Source organism: Sturnus vulgaris, chromosome 10, assembly GCF_052056855.1.
Source record: "Sturnus vulgaris isolate bStuVul1 chromosome 10, bStuVul1.hap1, whole genome shotgun sequence".
Lineage (NCBI taxonomy): Eukaryota > Metazoa > Chordata > Aves > Passeriformes > Sturnidae > Sturnus > Sturnus vulgaris.
This window is the reverse complement of record NC_142252.1, coordinates 22,037,493-22,056,877: the sequence shown is the minus strand read 5'-3', so window position 1 is coordinate 22,056,877 and position 19,385 is coordinate 22,037,493. Positions and strand designations below refer to the sequence as shown.

Genomic DNA, 19,385 nt, shown 5'->3' with positions numbered 1-19,385 from the left:
TGCGTAGTTAAGCTGCTATTACTATTATTATTGATTATATTGATGTTGTTAAATAAAATAAACATTTTATCTACTAGTTTAACAATCTTACAGTAGCACAGATGTAGCTACCAGAATCTCAGTAGCGTGGGCAGGATTAACTGCTGGTGTCACACAGAAATGTCAAAACAATTAATCTGGAACCGTGACCTAAGACAAGAAAGCCTGGAGAGTTGATCTCGCAGCCCTTGTTGCTGTTGGCACAGAGGGACTGGAAGGACAGTGTGTGGGGAGGACCAGCTCCCAGAGAAGGAGCTGCCAGCTCTGCTTCTCTTTCTCTCTTGATCTCTCTCAAAATAGCATCTCTGCAGAGAGAGAGTGGCCAAATACTGCTTATAATCCTCGCTGGGAAGGGAATCAGCCAAGCCATCACCACTGACAAAACATCTAGCAGCCCCTGAAGTTCTTTCTGTGGGCTTTCTGTTCTATTCCGTCTGCTTTTTACCCTCTTCTGTGTGTATGTGTATATATATGTTTAAAATTGCACATATCTATACGTGTGTGTGTGCATGCACACAAGATGAGGGAAACCATAATTCTCCTCATAATTTCGTGCTGCCTTGGAGGTGAAATCTTCACTATCCCTGGATATTTCCTCTGCTCCCCAGGCATCCCTACCCTCTCCCTGCAGGTTGGGCTCCTTCCCCCTGGCAGGAGCTCAGGTTGTCTGTCGGGGTGGCTGGATCCTGACACGCATCACAGCAGCCTGTGCTTGCTGCAGCAGGGGCAGATTCCCTGTGCTGTGGACTGTGAAATCATTTGTGAAGTGCTCTGACCCTTTGCCATCACCTTGAAAAGCCTCAGCTCTGGGCTAAACACCGTGGGTCTGACAGGAGCTCTGCTGAGAGCCCTGCACCTCTTGCTGCACTGCAGCACCATTTCCCTTGCACAGATCCTCTGACTGAAATTTCACCTGAAAAGGAAACGTGGAGAAGCTTTTGAGGCACAAGCGCATCTCTGTGTGTTTGTTAAACAGTGATGTACAGCTTTGGGAAGAGGAAGGGATTTCACCTGTAAGTGCAAAAAAATAGATTCTAACATACTAATATTTAAACAACATCCCATTTTTGACTCTTTGAAAGCAAATAAGCATTTAAGGTACCTTGCTCATCTCCCATCCCAACTCCTCTGTAAGACAAACAGTTGGCAGAGTCACTGAGTTGCAGGAGCACCTAAATTCATGCCAGCTCCAATCACTGCCCACCCATGGCACCAAACAAACAACACCAAACCCACCCTCCTATTCCAGACATGGAGCTGTCTTTGAGAACTCTCGTTTTCTGTTCTCTTTGATTTCTTCCAGATTGCCTGAAAATCACTTTGTTGCTGTAAATGCTAAAATCATGGGCTTCTAGAAGAGGTCTGGCAATAATCTCCATAACTCATTTAGAGAGATGTTCACAAGACCTTCAAACATAAGTAGAGGCCTTGTATTTAGCCAAGTCTATCTCTGTGTTTCAGCCTGTCCAAAATATCCAATGTGAATTAGGCAACTGGCCCTGTTCTTAATTGATTTTCCTATAATCCTGGAAGAAATTATTTTCATTCTCAAATGTTTTCTTTCTTCTAATGGTGAGTACCATGCAAATCTTTTAAAACTCCTCACATTAACTGCTGTGGAAATGTAATTGTTAATCTGTCCCCCAGATGTAATGTTTTCTCTTGAATTTTTCAAAGCAGAGCATGCAAGTAGAGTGTGCAGCATTCAATTTGGAGCTTTGTGAAGAATACCAACACATTTTGTATTTTCTCCAGCTTTCTGGGGAAAGAGGATTTGCAGGAAAACAGAGGAGCTTCTCCCCTCCCAGTTGATGAAGTCCCAGAGGGGATGTGCACATAAGTAACTCCAGACCAGTGGGCAAAGTGTCATCATGCAGAACCTGTGAAGTCTCGGGATTTGCAATAGAAGATGCTCGTTTTCTGTGCAGAATTTAGTCTTTCAGCACTCTGGAATTTTTCTAAAATAGATCTTAAATGTAGCCCAACTTACCTGAGCCTCAAGGGGAACACTCAAATCTTAGTTTTTAAGCTGTTAACTTTACGCCTTGATTTTTTGGGAGATTGTCAGATTTTCCACATATGTAAAAATTCCCCATTGATCCCTGATCTGCTCTGGCATTAACCCATCATCTGGTTGTGATTCCTGTGCTGCAGGGTGCCCTGAGGGGAGCTTTGGCCCGGGCTGTGAGTCCAGCTGTCAGTGCCAGAACGGAGCTGCCTGTGACCACGTCAGCGGAGCCTGCACCTGCACAGCGGGCTGGACAGGAACCTTTTGTGAAAGAGGTACTGCTGCTCCCCCTGGTCCCTTTAGGATTCATGGAGAATTTGCTTTGGTTTTTATTCAGAGAGCAGGTTTTAAAATTGACAGCGTTGGATCTAAATGAACCATTGAACTTTATTGGAAGCCAATACCAATGTGAGCTCCCCTCCGAACTCGGCAGAGCATCATGCTGGGTGCCAAATGTTGGGCACGTGTTTTCACATGGTTAAAATTATATATATGTGTAAGGCTTGTGCTGTATCACATCTTTATGAAGACTCCTTTCAGGCTATAGTCCCACTATTTGAGCACTGAGCAGGGAGATGCTTGTTCAGCCTTATGCTTGCTTGTATCTAGTGCCTCCCTGAAGCGATTTCAAGAAAAACATGGATGTGTGCATCATCCCTGTGGAACTCTTTAAGAACAGATTCACTTCTAACTTAAATAAATCCAATTCTATTCTATCCAGTCTTCTATTACCTAGTCATTTGGTAAAGTGTTGGAAAAGTTGGACTGGATTCTTTAGCTACATTAAGGTGAGTCAGTCTGTGGCATTATCACAGGAGGTTGCTGTCGTGCTGCATCATTTTGCAGATTTTTTGTATAAAAAATACAAGAGAAACAACACAGGGCCATTCAGGCACTGGGGAAGTTAAGTGTAGGTGACTGAAGATTCTGCAAATTATGGTACTTGAACCATTTTGCATGGTACATTTCCATTTTGCATGGAAAGCAGCTTTATCAGCCAGTTTCAGCAGCGAGGATCGAGGGAAGTGGCAGCACTCGCAGGCAGCTGCTGCCCTCTCTTGGGAAGGAAGATGCTCCACAGCCTGACCAGGAATGTGGCAAGGCACCCACTGGTTGGAGTTGATATTGCTTGTTGTTTCCCTCTCATTCTTACCAGGGACTATTATACAAAAGATTCTTTCCAAGATTCTGCTGCAAATTGCACCTCATAATTCATAGTATCTCCACTATGTCCCTTTCTAATATAATTTAGCTGAAATCTGTTTTCCTAAACCTCCTAATATTTTTTTAATCTTAGTATTTTTATTGGGAAAAAAATGAGGCAGGTATCTGTGTTGTGTAAATCTCTTCATTCCAGCAGGAATGATAATGGGAACCAAGAGGCTTTGCCAGAATAGGTGTGAGGAATATGGAGAAGACTGGGTGATTCTATTGATGGGGGGAAAAAAAAGAACAAATCTCAGCTTCCAAATCAGTCATGTTGGACATTTTTATCTTTTTCTAATTCCTGAAAGAAGATAGTGGAGGGGAGAGTGAAATGTAGTGCTTTGTAAAGCACCGTTTTAAGCGTGTTTTCTCTCAAGAAGGCAGAGTGTTTGCTCTCAGCTGACCTGGGTTACCTCTTAACTTAGGAAGTTTTAACCAGAACAGTTTGGCAGCTTCCAAAAGACGCCGAGGGAGGAAAACATGTGGGTGGTTTGCCCTTGGTAGACCCTTCTTGGCACCTTCTCTCGGAGGAGCTGCAGTGCTTCTGTTTCGAGTGACTGGGAGACTGGCAGGGTTTCCTTCTGGCAGGGATGTGCTTTTTGCCGTCCTCTTGGCAATCCACCCACGCTGGCCAGGCTCTGTGCCTTGCAGGCAGGAATTCACATCGAGCCCTGGCGCTGCAGAGTTGCCTTGGACTTCAAACATCCTGCTGATGCCTCAGCCCGTGGCTGGGAAGGACTTCTCTGACATCACAGAAATGTTGAAACTGAGAATTTTGCAGCCTTCAAAGTCCTCGGAGAAGACAGTCTCTTACAAAATCTGATCTTGATTGATATTAATAATTAATATTACCCCTGTACAGCAGAGTTTGAACCTGTAGTCATTGCTTTTGGTGTTGTGCATTGTGGCAGCACAGGATCTGGATTCAAGATGAGGCTGCAGAAATCCCAAAATTTGCCATCAGATTTTTGGTTTTCATTTGGGAAAACTTTCTTCCCATTTTGGTGGGAAGCTGCTGTTTTTTTTTCATTAATTTGCTACCCTCACTATGAATTAAGGCCTCATAGGTACCAGCCCCTGTTGCGAAACACCACTTCAGTGACCATTTCCAATCATATTTGCCACAAATTTCCATAGTCTCTTATTAATATTTATTAGAAATGTTAATGCAATTTTAGTCCTTGGTGAGTCTCAATCTACCTATATCATCTGTCAGTAACACAGATAACATCCAAACCCACACCATCATCATCATCACCCACCAGCACAGGACAGTTTCCAAGCTCACCCATAGCAGGAGACACTTTTGCTCCAGGGCTGCTGTTTCACGAGACCTTGCTGTGAATTATTCAGGAGCTGACTGAACTTCTGTGCTCTGAGCCACAGGATGCTGACAAAAGACCTCACACTCTTCAAAGTACTTTTGTCTGTCCATCAGCATCTCAGTTCTGCTCTGCCCTCAGTCACCTTTGATCAGCTGCTCTTCATCTGGTACCACTCAATGGAACTGCTGCCTCTGCAGTTGTGCTGTGGTCACATATAATAATGATGGGGAAGAATAAAGCTATCAAGATAGTCTCTGAAAGAAAATTAGACGTTTCTTGAAAGTCATGCCTGCTCCATCTTTCAGCCCTGCTCAGTGCTTTGTGAAAATGAACCTTGTGAATCTTGTGATTCTTTCAAAGGAGTTTCAAAAGCAGCAAAACTGTTTCAGTTGCAGAGAAGGTAACGATTGCAAATGAGGCTGAAAACAAAATAATCTACAAAGAAATGATTTCAGTCTTTGAGAGCAATCTAGGAAAGGCTTCCTTTGAATTTTCTTGAAAGCAGCAAGTGATACAAACGGAACACTGATGAAATAATGTATGTTTCTTCACAAGGTCTCGCATTACCAAAGGAAAATGAATCATTTTTGGTGGATGTTGCTAGCAGTGCCATCAGCCAGCTTCCATACCTGAGTGGAGAATGTTATGTGCTTGGGCAGAAGGTGTCAGAGGGACACAGGGAGTTCTGTCTGTTCCTGAACTCAAGCAACAGTCAATGCCTCTGCTTTCCTGGGCTCTGCAAGGGCAGGGATCACAGCAAAGGCGACTTTGTAAGTCCTTTCTGTCCTGTTTGAGCACAGACAACCTAAGTATCATCTTCTCCAGAAAAGATGCTTCTGTGTTCACCCACTGCTGCAGGACTGAGGTTATAATGTAATTCTAGCTAAACAGGCGAGGCAAAAAAGCCCAACGAAAAACAATCCCAACCCCAAAACCAGTCATTATTGTGATAAATAGATAAATATATCAATGTTTCTCTAACTAAATGTAAGAATCTGCCACGCAGGAAGCCTGAGCCATGGGCTCCTGACAAACCCAGAGGAATTCAGGTGTGTCTTGATTCCCCAGCCACACTCACAGCTCTGTTACAGATGCACCAAGTGAGCTGGGACACCCTGCCCTGCACCAGAGCTGCTCCACTCCTCTTTGGCAAGGCAGTTGTTGTAATTGATTTAATTCTGTCAAGTGCTGAGCATCTGCTGCTCCCACTTTGAAGGCTGCAATTGCCTTCCCTGCACTGTAATTTTGTTTAATTCCCTTCCCCGCTGCTCTCTGGTATGTGCTGTATGACCCACGGCTTGTGTCCAGTTTTGGGATCAGGCCAACAGAAGAATTACCCAGTTCATTGATTCATCTGTCTGAATATCCCAAAATGCCAGACAATTAGTGCACTAACTGGAGGCAGCAGGAGTCTCAGAGCATTACTACAATATATTTATTAATTGATGCATTAATAATAACAACGTATCGCCCTTGTGGAGCACAGAACTTGGCTTTTGCATCTGAACTGCTGCGGGATCAGCACTGCCAGAAGATGGACAGACTGGACTCTTCCCTTGGGATTTCAGCAGTTAATCATTACCATGAAGGAGGCCAGCAAGATTGCTGTTTTGCTGAGATAAAAGGGGAAAATGAGCACACTGCACGCCGAGGAATAGCTGACAAGGCTGTGCAGCCCCTGTGTTAAAGAAGAACTTTGTCAGCCTTTGAAGTAACTGAGAGTTCAGCAGGAGGAGCCCATTCTTGTGCTGTGCCATAGCTGCCACTGAAGCAGAGTAAATGGGGGATAGCAGATTAAACCTCACCACGGTGGCTTTTCCTTGCACGTTGATATCAGCTCTCTTCTGGTGAGCGCTGAGCAGAGGCTGATGGATGCTCTATTGTCATGAAGCGTTTTCCTGAGGCAGCACAAACCTGGGAAGGGCAGCAGATTTCCCTCTTGTTTGCCAGGGAAGAAGCTGCAGCCTGGACAGGACAGAGGGAAGAGCAGCCTTTTGATTTTGAGTGGATGAAACAACCATGTGTAGTCACAGGCTGAGCAGCAGAGCAGCCAAAGCAGATGTTCAGTGTTTTACACTGTCACTGTATGCTGGTCCAGGTTTTTCCTAAAGCTACAGATACAGAATTCCCTCCACTTGTAGCCAAAGCAGCCAGCAGTGCACACGGCTGGAGAACTGAATTTGCATCTGTGGAAGAGGCACTGTGATAGATTGGCACAAAAAGCCTGGGCATGAAGCAGCCCCAGGGCACAAAGAAGGGACAGAAGAGTCCAACAGTGGAAGATGCACATGGGGAACTCACTGGAAAGGCCAGGCAGATGATCTTTAAGGTCCCTTTCAACATAAAGCAGTCTTTGATGACACCAGTGTTACTCTGACCTGGTGGAGAGCTGTGAGTTAGTGTGGAGGGTTGTTGGTCAGTGTAGATGATGATGATAATCATTGTAAGATTTCCTTGAAAATCCAGTCATTATGATTCCATGGTAGAAGTGTGAGGATTGGATTTTAAATATAAGTTTATATTGAACAAGGAGGACAAAGAGCTAAGTTTTACTGAACTACTGCTTATTTCATGAGCACCATCACTCCTGAGGTTGATTCAGGGATTCTGTGAAAAGAATGATGTACAGTTGTGTATCTAACAAATCTTTGTTATTACTTAGTGTAACATAATATACTCTACTGAGTGACATAATTTATGCACTTATATAAACTAAACACACAGGGGTTAAATTAAGGCTACATAGTTCTCTATGTAGAGATATTTTTAAACTCTGCATTTATATCTATTTATATTTTTAAAGTCTGCATAGCAGCCTTAGTGTTCTTGTAATGCAGCATTTGGGGTATGATGTGGCCCACTGACAAACACTGATCCTTACTTTCAGTGCTGTTGGCACTGGTGCAGATAAAAATTGAATCCATGGGGCTGCTCTTCCTTAGTCCAGGTTCAGTTCCAGATGTAGATGCAGAGCCCCTTCAGCCCCCTGGGGTTGTTTTGCTACGTTTAATTTGTTTTGGTTTTCTCTACTCATTCACTTTGCCAGTTTTTCATTTCAGCACTGAACTGCACCACTGTGGCTTGGGTTCTTGTTAAAGAATCTTTAGTAAAGTGTCAGGACAGTAAATGGGAGCAGAAGTTTTGCATTTCCAAAGGGAGGCAGGTCAGCAGGGATGGCCCTGGAGTCTTGTATTATGTTGGATTATTTGCTCTGTCCATTACAGAGGCACAAGGAACAGCTTGTGTGAACCCAGCTCCGTTCTCTCACTTGTTTTATGGCTTTTCAATATTCTCAGCCCTGTTTTCCTGTGCAGAAATCTGTTGCTTGTGTAAAAGGGTCGCATTTTTCCAAGATGCATGCAGCAGAACTGGGCAGGCTTAACCCTTGATGCTACTACAGTTCTTAAGCATCTGTGAAAAGATGAGATGGAGTTTATGCAGAAAAAAAAAAACGAAGCAGGAACTATGCTAAAAAGGAATGTTTTGCATTTCCAGCTTGTCCAGACGGATTCTTTGGGATTGACTGCCACCAGGTGTGCAAGTGCAAGAATGCTGCTGGCTGTGACCACGTGCTGGGCTCCTGCCACTGCCTCCCAGGATGGCTGGGGGAGAGCTGCGAGCAGCGTACGTACCCCCCTGTCCCAAACCCCAAACCTCCTCGGGAATGGGGATAATCCCGGACAGGGTAAACCTTCAGACAGGTCACCTTCCTTCCCAAAGATGCCAAAAAAGGGAACCATTTTTGGTGGCTGTGTAAAATCATCAGCTCTTTTTAATTTATTTTTTTTTTTAACTCGTCAAACATGATGAGCATCAGGTTTTAAATAGCAGAGCCATCTCCTGCCATATGACAACTCCCTGCTTTTTTATTTTTGTGTGACATTAAGAGATGAAATGTTGTGTATCTGTTTCTGGTGTATCTCATCTAATTGTCAATTATAAAGTGTCAGATTACAAATGCACAAGGTGGAAAAATCAGAGCTGTAACTATTTTGTTATTTGAAGATGACAAAATAATTTTTAAAATAATTATTAGAAAAGTTATTTGGTTTAAAATAAATGTCAGCTTCCTAGATGTTCCTAAGTATGGATTATGCCACAATCTTTAAGCTAACAAGGTGCTTGTGTGTATACAGATATATAAAATTGGCTATTCTGAGAAATTTTTCACTGAATTTCATGGGAAATTATGTTATTTTCTTTAGCTGCGTGGTTCTGTATATGGAGATCACTGAGCCTCCTTGCGCAGTTTAACAAATAAGTGGGGTTTTTTTAAGATTTTCAGGTTTTAGCTTCTCAACTTCCTTGTTTTCCTTTAGAATGATGTCATGGTCTAAGCTTCCTTTTGAAAATATGAGTGCTGTCTGCAGGACTGGAGAGCAGAGCTGGGCTCCAGGGCAGCTCCACAACGAGCCAGCTCTGTTGTTCTGAAGGGAACACTTCTTTAATCCATAGGTCATGGCTTTCTGCAATAGAAAAGTGATTTAATTTAGAAAATGGAGAGAAATGTGGCTTGTATTGAGGCAATGTTGTTCTCCAGCCATACACTATTTTATCATCAGCCCTGTTTGAGGTCAGTGCTTGCTCTCCATGATATTTTCCCCTCATTTTCCCCCACCACTCGACAGCACATCTTCTGCAGGCTTCTCCTGCAGAATCTCCTGCTCTTTTGTTTACAGGTAGGTCAATTCTGCTGAATCTTCCCAATTTCAGACACTTTTCCTAACATCCCACTGCAGTTTTTTGCCTCCTCATGCCCTCCCACAGGAACACTTGTCTCTGCATCTCCCACCACCTGAAGATGCTGATGGTACACAGCCTTTGAGTGTAGATTAATGGAGTGAGCACAGAACAAAAGTAGACCAGAGTCACTTACCCACCCCACAGATCAGAAGAGGTGCTGCTGAACAGATACAATATTTGATTCTTGGTCACAGCCCATTTTTACTGTTGAGCCACAGCATTGGTAATGTGTCACCTTGCCCCTTCCCCAATCCTTAGCATTAGGCATGGGAAACTTTGCTACGTATTTCCTTGAATTCAATTAAGAAATGCAACTCTTTCTTCATGGCCTCTGGTTCCCTGCTCTACTCACATTAGGGAAAAACCCTGTTTATTATCTTATGCCAGAGCCATTAGAGCTTTGTGCTGGGTTGATTTTTTCCTCCTGCTGGTGAAGGTGCCAAAGCCCCCAAGGCCTCTGAGAGTGAGAGGTCAGTTACCAGTGCAGGGTGTCTCCTCCTTTTCTCTTGGCTAAGTGAGGGATCTTCATTTTGATTTTACAACTGGACCTCATCCACGCTGCTCCAGAGCTGCTCAGATCAAGGCAGCTAGGGGTGGGAGACAGCTCAGCACTCCCCATGCTCCCAGGGTGTTTAATATTCACCTTGCCTGTTCCTGGGACCCGCCAGCTCCAGCAGCTGGAAGGACAGCACTCGTGTGGAAGTAATCAGATTGCAGGAAATGTGCTGGAGGATATTGAGGAATAATTTTGGCATCATGGGATTTGAATTGATCCTAAGCCAGCCATGCAGTGAGTTTTATACTCTGCTATCTAATTACAGGCAATACGGACAGTGATGCCTTTTGTTGAAGCTGCCTAATGCTTTCCATTACCAGGCCGTGGGTTTCAGTTGTTTGAAAATGGATTATGTTAATCTGGGGTGAAATCTGCCAAGCAAGCTCTGTCTCAGCTTCAGTTTGTGCTCGGAGATTTTATTTGGGGATTTTTTTGAGTGTCCACCTGAGGTATTTTAGGTTTCCAAGAAAGAGGCTTAGGAAAAGTATGTTGCCTATTCTTTTTTTTTTTTTCTTTTGCTTTTATTATTTTGTTTTGTTTTAATGAACTGTTTCACTGAGTGCTGTGATACCTCAGTGATACAGAACTGAGGACCTGACATTTGTCATTTGTGATAGAGATGTAATCCTCCATCCCTGAAAGTGTTCCAGGCCAGGTTGGATGGAAGGAGCAGCCTGATGTAGTAGTGGCATCCCTGTTCATGACAGGGGGTTTGGAAATCGATGATCTTTAGGGCCCCTTCCAACCCAAACCATTCTGATTCACTGCAAATTCATCCAAAGTTTACAAACTTAAAAAACCCAACCAAACCCTCCAAAAATCTCATGCTGCATATGGTCTGTAGCAGATGTACACAATTCAACATCTGAATTTTGCCTTAATTCTGTCAGTACTAGACATGCCTCTTTCTGGAGCTGTTGGAGCTCAGCAGAATCTTCACTGAAGTGGCTCCTTGTGCTTAAAAAGAGACCACACTGGTTTGAAAAATAAATTACTACAGAAAAATTTGCTCGGCCAGAGGCACTGATAACAGGGGTTTGACATTTCATGGTGTGTGAGCACTTGAATTTGCAAATTCCCTGTTATTTTAAAGCTAAAGCTTCATTTTGTGGAGAATAATCCACAGAAGTCACTTGAAATCAAAGATACTGGTCACCCTATAGAACATTAGATCCCATCATTTTTCCTGGGCTCCTGGGCACTTTTGATGGCTGTTGACTTCTAGTCTGGAAGGAAAGTCTCCAGTTTCATATGTTCCTTACTCTGCATGCAAACAGGGATTTTAAAGACTGCAAACAAATAAATCCTCCTCTTGCAGAGGAAAGACACCAAGAGAAAAATTTTGAACCAGGAAGAAATCTATTAATTTAAACCTTTGGATTAAGTTATCCCTTTTCTCTCATTGTGAAGAAAGAAAAGGCCCACGGATATTTGTACATTCAGTTGTGGAACTCTATGAAATAGCTCCAGTATATCACTTTTTTCCTTAATCTTCAGAAAAGTACTTTGAAAATCAGGATTGTCCCACCAGGAAGCAAAAAAACCATTTGTGTCTACCCAATAAACAAGTTAAAGTTTTCTTCTCCAGAGATTTCTGCTTTCTTACCAGAAATTTCATTGAAACACTCTATTGTCATTTGGTAAGTGTAACAAACTTTGCACACGTACTCCAAAAACCTCACACAATCCACTGCTAACCAGTCAGGGGATCTGGTGATGAGCTGGTTTTTCCTTTGGCTTGGTTGTGCTATAGTTCTGGTCTGTATTGTGGAAATATTTAGTTCTGCTCCCAAAGACCGAGCCAGAGCTCTGTAGATGTGTTGAACTTTTCACTTGGCAACCAAACTTCATTTGCAGAACAAACTTTTAGCTGTGATGGGACTGAGCTCCTGCTCTTTCTTGTGGTTTCAACATGGATGGGGTCCAAGCAATGACAAGAACGAGCAGTGTGGAAAAGAAGTCCTGGGAGAAATGGTGTCTGAGAACCAGGCTGGGAAGCTGGAAGCCCTCAGATGGGGAGAAAAGGGCTGGGAATGGGTCAGAGACTGTCAGCCAAGTTCACCTCCAAGATCAAGGTGGTTTCACACCTCTCTTCTGTCCCCAGGGACTTGCTCTCCCACAGCACTGCATCATGTTCACCGACACCCTGAAAGGCAGAGAGGTTTGGTGAAATTTCACTGTTTGACTGTGAAACATGGAAGATGTCACATTCAACGAGTGCTGGACACTCTCCTGCATCAGGGATCCAGGCTTTTTCTGCCTCTCCAGTGCATGCCAGAAGTGCTGCAAGGATGAGAGGCTCTGACAAGAGCCCTGTAATGCAGTACAGAAACCATGCAAGGAAGCAATCCAGCTCCATCAACCCCTCTTGTATCATTTTGGATGCTATCTGAAGAAAACAGGGTAGCAGAACTGTCTGTTTGCCACCATTCAAAGCTATCCAAATCTTCAATGCAATGGAGACTTCAGGAATTTTATCACTGCCATTTTTCACAGGCAGCAGCACTGAAAGCAGAGCATTTGCTTGCGAGATGACTGCGTTAAGTTTTCACCTGGGAGCCAGCTGCTTAACCAAACTCATTGAAAATATCACCCCTCTCTGACCAAAAAATGAGAGTCTGAGTGAGCAGAGGCACCCAGCTGTGAAAAATGAACACTGAAAACAATGAAGTTGTCAGTTCTCTTACCAGGATGCAAATAAATACCGAGGCTGTCAGGCTGGCAGTTCTGCTGGACCATTAGTTTAGCACAAAGACGTTCTGCAGAGCAGGGGATGACAGCTGATCCATCACCCCCAGTGATCCAGCCCCTTGATAGAAACCTCTTCAGAACGGGCTATGATACATATTTTTAACCCACATTATTATGTTAGGCCTTCATAAGACACATTATCTCTAGACAGTGAGTGTTGCAAAGCAGTTTCAGTTTATATGATCTTAATTTTTAGAGTATTTTTTTTAATGCCTTTTGCAGTTTATATATTGGCAGGTATTGTGGACTTAGCAGTGCTGAGTTAACAGTTGAACTTGATGATCTTAAAGGTCTTTTCAAGCCTAAATGATTCTATTATTGCTTCTAGAGTCAGGCATGATTATTATATGGAGTTTTATATATATATTTCCAGGGATGGTGAAGTCACCATTCCTTGAAGTGTTCAAAACATGAGTAGACACAGCACTGTGTGATTTGGTTTAAGGATCATCATGGTATTTGGCCAAAGGTTGGACTGATGATCTTGAAGATCTTTTCCAACCTTAATGGTTCTGTGTTCTGTATGTACTTAGGCACCGTTATGATGTGTAAAGTGTCATTGGAGCACAGCTCCAACCTGATGTCCCTGGTACTGCATTGTGTCTCACGCTTGCTCTGTGCTTCCTTGGATGTTTCCTGATGGGATTTTATGGAATTTTGTCTTGCAGCCTGCCAGGGGAACAGCTATGGGCCAGGCTGCAGGAACACTTGTCACTGTCACAACGGAGCTCGCTGTCACCACGTAACTGGGATATGCCTTTGTAGTCCAGGCTGGAAAGGAGCCACCTGCCAAGAAGGTACAGTTGGAAATTCAACCCTCTGCCTATGGATTATAGGAGGGAAAAATAAAACCTGTGTTTGGGGAAAGCTCAGTGGTGTTTCAGCTCTCAGCTCATTGCCCTGTGTTGTCATTGGGTTTGGATCCACAGTGACGTGAATTGCTCCATTAAATTAATCCATGACACTGTGTTGTAGGATTCTAGTGTGCACAGGGCAGAGGGGTGAAACAGCCATAAACTGGAAAGAGAGCTGATTTTGAAGGCTGATGAAGGGAGAAAAGGTCCATAAAACTCCCAATTATGACGCTGAAATGAAGCTCTGTTTCTTTTCTATGGGCTGCTTTACTGTCCCATGCACCAGACTGATCCTCAGCATTACCTTGTGCTGTTCCAGACAGAGCCTAAATCCAGAACATGTGAAAGGCATTGAGCCTTCCAGCCTTGGCAATCAGACCCATACGTGAGGCTTAAACACAAGCCCAGCTCCACAGAGCCTTAAGAAGAGGCTGGCAAAGAAAGGCTGCACTGCACATCCTAATCCATGCACCCCAGGCAGTAGGAAAAGTCTGTCCATCCCCATTGCAGAAGCTCCTTGTCCTGTGCCTTCCCCACGAGGTCTCTGGGGTGGCAGCAGTCCATGGAATGCTGTGGGTGCCCCTGGGTGAGCAGGGGCTTGGAGTCAGAACCTCCACTCAGACTCTGCCCTTCAGCATCCCAAGAGGATTGCTAGGAAAAGGGGATGAAAGCTGGCAGGGGTAGAGTGGTATTTAAATTTAGCACATTCCCCTTTTAAAACCTGCTGTGAAGAGGCCTTTCCATGGAGGATATAAAATTGAGAAGGCACCAAACTGTTCTTGATGACATGTTAGGCATGACCTAAATTTTTGTGTTGTCCAAAGGCCACAAATACAAAACCAAAATAACAGTTACAAAAACTTTCAAACACACCTTTTCTCTTTAAATACATGTTTGGGGATTTCTTTTCTCTTTGAAGTGAGGAGGTAGAATAATTGTGAGGCTTGAGGAGCCATCCTCTGGTACCTATGCTTTTCCAAAGTGAGAGCTTGCCCCTTTTTCTGTCTTAAAGAGGTGTCACTCTGGCACATAGCAGAGGTGTGTGGTTTTTTTGCCAAAAAATTAGATTCTATCCATAGAAAGTGGTTGTGATAGGAATTTATAGACTTGCCTAATTAAAATTAGGTAAATGGTGAAGTGTCATCAGCCAGCTGTGGGCAGCAGGATCAGTTAGAGAAGGAGCTGTAATTTTAAGAGGACTGTGCAAAGAAATTTGGAGAACAGGGAAATCAAGAGCTGCATTCCCTAGTGCTGAGAAAGCTGGAAGGAAACAAAAATTGGGTTTTGTAGGTACAAAAGTCTCAAGGTTATTTGGTGGGTCACTAATTCACTTCATCACCTACTTTGTTCGTTGTTTGTACAATAGTCTGAATAATTCCCTATTGGTTGTGTCCCTATTTCTGTTTGGTTGTACCTCCCACTGCATCTTCCAGGGTCAGATGGGCTGTAAGGTGGGAGAGGTGGTGCTGAACCTGTTTCCTTTTCCTACAATTCCTGATGGAAGGTTTTCCCTGCCTCCCTTTGCAGCCTGTCCCCGTGGGTGGTATGGAGCAAACTGCCTGCAGCGCTGCCTCTGCCACGGCCAGGCCACCTGTGACCCTGTGAGTGGCCAGTGCCAGTGTCCCCAGGGCTGGACGGGGACAGCCTGTGAGCTGGGTGAGTCTCACCACCTCCTCCACCCCTCCAGCACCTCAGCCAGTCACTCTGAAAGGAAGGTCAGTTGTGTTGGGGTCTGGTTTGAGACAGCCCAGAGGAAAAAGGAGGCAGAAGGATGGAAAACACCAGGTGGGGATGAGTTCAGGATGGGGTTGTTCAGTCAGAAATGAAAAGGCTGAGGGGAGACATGGTATTGGTACTTGAACATATAACATATCCATAGTGCTGGAAACTTGCTGGGCAGAGGAGAGGAATAAGCTATTCTCTGTCCCTTGGGAACTGGGCAGATAGGTAATGAGCTCCATTTAAGGAGAAGGAAAGAAATGCTAAAAGAGGAAAATGGTGTATTTCTAGAGAATTTTGCCAAAGGAGGCCTCAAAATTCCCTTCACTGAAGGTTTTTAGGCCCAGTTTAGGTGGCTTATCATATTGCAGAGGCATGAGGGTGTTCCTGCTGGGGTTGCTCCAGCCTGGCCCCCCATCAGCCTCCCCCATCCCGTTTCAGAGTGTGGGGCTGGGCAGTTTGGAGAGGGCTGTGAGCAGAACTGCAGCTGCCAGCATGGGGAGTGTGAGCAGAACTCAGGCAAATGCCTCTGCCGTGCTGGCTGGACCGGGGACCGCTGTGATGTTGGTAAGGGCAGCTCCTTCTGCAAATCCTTCATTTTAACCATCTGCCATTTCTGCCAGTTTTCTATTGTCTTTCTTAAATTCCCAGTATTCTGCAGGCCAGTCAGGATTTATGCCCTCTCACCCCATCTCAGACCCACAGGCAAGTCTCTCCCCACCCATGCCCTTGTCCAAACTTATCTCCTCCTACATCTGTTCCCTGCCTGCTAAGAAAATGAAGGTATTGCTCTGCCTTATGCACAAAAGCAAGAACACATGAAAGGGAGGGAGTTTTAAGGAGAATTTTCCAGATGAGCCACCTGCTGCTCATCTCTGTGGGTCATTGAGGGGAGCTCAGCAAACTGGACTTTGATGGCTCAGATAGTTCGGATCTGGCACATGACCCACATTTGACGCAGCTGTTTGGCACACTTAGAGCCATCTGAATCCCTGAAATAGGGATTAAATCTCATACAAAGGTGACTTAAAGCATGCTTTCAGCTCAGCCACTGAGGTGCTGTGCTTTTAGCGAGCCACAAGCAGCTTTCTGAGGTCTCCTTAGGCGCTGAGGACTCTCAAAGCCTCACCACCAGTGCAACCTGTCAAACCTTCTCAGTGCCCACGTCCCTTCCTTTTTGGTCACTTTGCAGAGACCTGGGAGGTTCTGGGCACAGTTCCCACTGCTCAGAAAGCTGTCCCTGTATGCATCAAAGCAAACAGCATCACCCTCTCCATGGACCCCATCTGGATTCACACTCCAAGCTGTGACTTTGCAATCTTTCCTGTGCACACTCATAAGCAGCCAGCGTTAAATGCTTCTAATGTTTTTAATATCTTCACTGATGTTTTCTGGCCACACACTCAGCTAAATATCCTCGTGAGCAGGAGCCCAGCAAGGAGGATCCTGGCTGATGGCCAGTGGAGGCTGCTCCCAGGCCAACAGGTAGAACATGGCTCTCTCTGCTTGTCCCCAGCCTGTCCCCGGGGATTTTTCGGCACGGGCTGCGAGGACCGGTGTGACTGCGCCCACGGCTGGTCCTGCCACCCCCGGACTGGAGCGTGTCACTGCGAGACGGGGTGGCGAGGGCGGCACTGTGACAAACGTGAGTGAGGGCTGGCAGCTGGCCTTGGGCTGGGCCGGCAGCTGGCCCTGGGCCGCGCGTTCCCCCCAAAAACCCCGAGGCCGTGCCTGGATATTTTCATGGCCCCGTTCCATGGGGTCGGGCTGGAGGTGTTCTCAGGGATGGGTGTGTGGAGGGGGTGGCTTTGTCCCGTGCTGCTGGCCCTGACAGGGTTGGTGTCCCCCTGCAGCCTGCCTGCCGGGCCGCTATGGCGCGGGCTGTGCCCGGCGGTGCCGCTGTCCCCCAGGAAGGCCTTGCCACCACCTGACGGGAGCCTGCGGATGTCCCCCGGGATTCACCGGCCTCGGCTGCGACAAGAGTGAGTTTGTAAGATGTGGTTTCTGTGCTGAAAAGAGAGAGAAAGGACAGCAACACACAAGGACCTCTTTGGGGAAAAAAGGCCAACTTTATTGTACGGACAACCAGTATTTAAAGTGTGTTACGTGCAGCTGGGACAGGACAGTGTTCATTGGACAATTGGGAAAAACATCCTTGGGACAGCACCTCAGGATGTATCCCACGGGAAAGACACCAGGTGTTAATCTTTATGATGAATTCCACTCTGTTTGTCACCATGTTATCACCCTGGGAGACTTCCTCCCTAACTGAAGCTGCAGTCAGCTTGTCAGCCTTGGAATGGAGCTGAGAGTCAGGAGAAATCCAGGCCTGAAAAGAATTTCTAAGCTGTAATTCCCCAGCTCTCTAAATGTGTGTGTCCACAGTAACACAGCACAAATACTTCCCTTGTCGATTAACTAATACATTGATTTATTGAATCAAAACGTGGTGATGTGTTGCCTGAAGAGGGGAGAGATGATAACCTGATGGGAGGGACGATGGCCAAGGGCTGCTTGTCCCTTGCCCAAGTGGCTTGGCCAGTTCTGAGCTCTGTGCCAGCGCAGGTTGGGCTGCTGGGGTTTGCCCTTTCCGTTTGCAGCTGTTGGACTGGCAGGGAGCTGAACTGGACCCAAACAGGCTGAGGATGTGCCAGTGGAGCCCAGCCCTGTGCTGTGCTGTCAGTAAAGCAGCAGCTCAGCTATGGTTGTCTCTGTGCAAGGCTTTCTATTCTTGCTCTCAGAGCTCATGGAAAGGACATTTTCTGGCTTTTTTTAGCATGGAGTTTGGTCCTCCAAAGGTCTTTGGAAGCAGGCTCCTGCTCTGACCCCAGCTGCAACACTCTGATTTTGTTCCACCCTACAAAACTGCCTGATCCCTACTTTAGCCAAGGGAGAACCAGCAATAAATAAGAATTGAAAGGACTGACATCAGTGTCCCATATCCTCCACAGAGGACCAGGGCACAACCAGGGCAGCTTAATGGAAATGAGATGTAAGAATTAAATGTGGAAGGTCCAAAACCTGTAGGCAATGTGGCTGTCAGGAGGCAGAATGAAACCTGTAGAGATGTTGATGTTGCAGCAGCTTTGCAAGTTTAAACTCTCTGCAAAAGGTAGAATGTCTTTATCCATATGCCTGGTCCCTTGGGAATTATAGTGTTATTTTAGTCAATTTTACCTGACATTTCCCTATGATTTTTTTTTCTAGTGACAAGAAAATTGTATCTGGCCCTTGACAGTTGGGCACAAATTGACTGAACAAAACAAAATCAAGCAGTCAAGTAACCCCCAAGTAAATGTAATAAATCCAATGTCCCGCAGGAGAGCGTCATTCCGTAGGCAGGGATTTTATTTAATAAATCTCAGCCCGCTCTTTGTTTGAGGGCTATATTTACCAAGACAAATTTAATTTATTGGTTTGCATTTCTTCTTCCCAAAGCTTGTCCACCAGGCACGTATGGGCAGGACTGTCAAGGAGTGTGCCAGTGCTCTGCTGAGAATCAGGAATGTCACCCTGTCACCGGCCAGTGCTCCTGCAGCCCGGGCTACCATGGGGCCCACTGCCACCTCCGTGAGTATTTTTGGGGGTTGTTGCCTTTCTGACAGAGAATTGAGTCTTGCAGGATCATCTGCTGGTGCTTTGGGTTAATCTGTGTCAGTACAGCGGTGACTGAGAGAAGTAGAGGTTAATTATAAAAGTTATAGTATTAAAATAAGTTACAGTATAGGAAGTAAGCATAGGGTGGGTTAATTTACACTAAAATAAGTTGTTGTATTATTGCAAGGAAATAATTTTTAAAACAATTTTCTAAAAAAAAATCATTAATAATGTTAGTTCAAAAATTTAACTAATTCAATTCTTCAAATTAATTTTTTAAACCACCAGATTTACCAGCTAAATTCTTTCCAATATCATGCCATGCTAAAGAATGTAAAGATCATTCTCTGCATTGCATTTCTCAGCTACACCTGGATACTGTGCAGCTCTCTCATTTCTAAATACCAAGTCCAAAATACTTCCCGAAATCTCTGCATGCTCAAGTAAGGACAAATGGTTATGAGAAAACAACAAGCTGAAATTGGCAATAAATCCAAGTGATTCATAAAGTCCTTTCAGTTGCAGAGCCTTCTGAGGAACAATCAAATTAAACCAACTGTTACTCTGGATTGAAAAATGGTGACTAG

At 44.9% G+C, this 19,385-nt stretch overlaps 1 protein-coding gene across 1 annotated transcript in view; it reads left to right on the top strand.

Annotated features, from left to right (window-relative positions):
* The window catches only part of LOC106858078 (uncharacterized), a 181,579-nt gene that overhangs the window by 145,013 nt on the left and 17,181 nt on the right, over window positions 1-19,385 (top strand). The window contains exons 23-30 of the mRNA XM_088171044.1: window positions 2,194-2,322; window positions 8,074-8,202; window positions 13,297-13,425; window positions 15,010-15,138; window positions 15,643-15,768; window positions 16,718-16,846; window positions 17,055-17,183; window positions 18,640-18,771. Coding sequence (XP_088027170.1) covers window positions 2,194-2,322; window positions 8,074-8,202; window positions 13,297-13,425; window positions 15,010-15,138; window positions 15,643-15,768; window positions 16,718-16,846; window positions 17,055-17,183; window positions 18,640-18,771 — 1,032 coding nt within the window. The remainder of the gene's footprint in view (window positions 1-2,193; window positions 2,323-8,073; window positions 8,203-13,296; window positions 13,426-15,009; window positions 15,139-15,642; window positions 15,769-16,717; window positions 16,847-17,054; window positions 17,184-18,639; window positions 18,772-19,385) is intronic.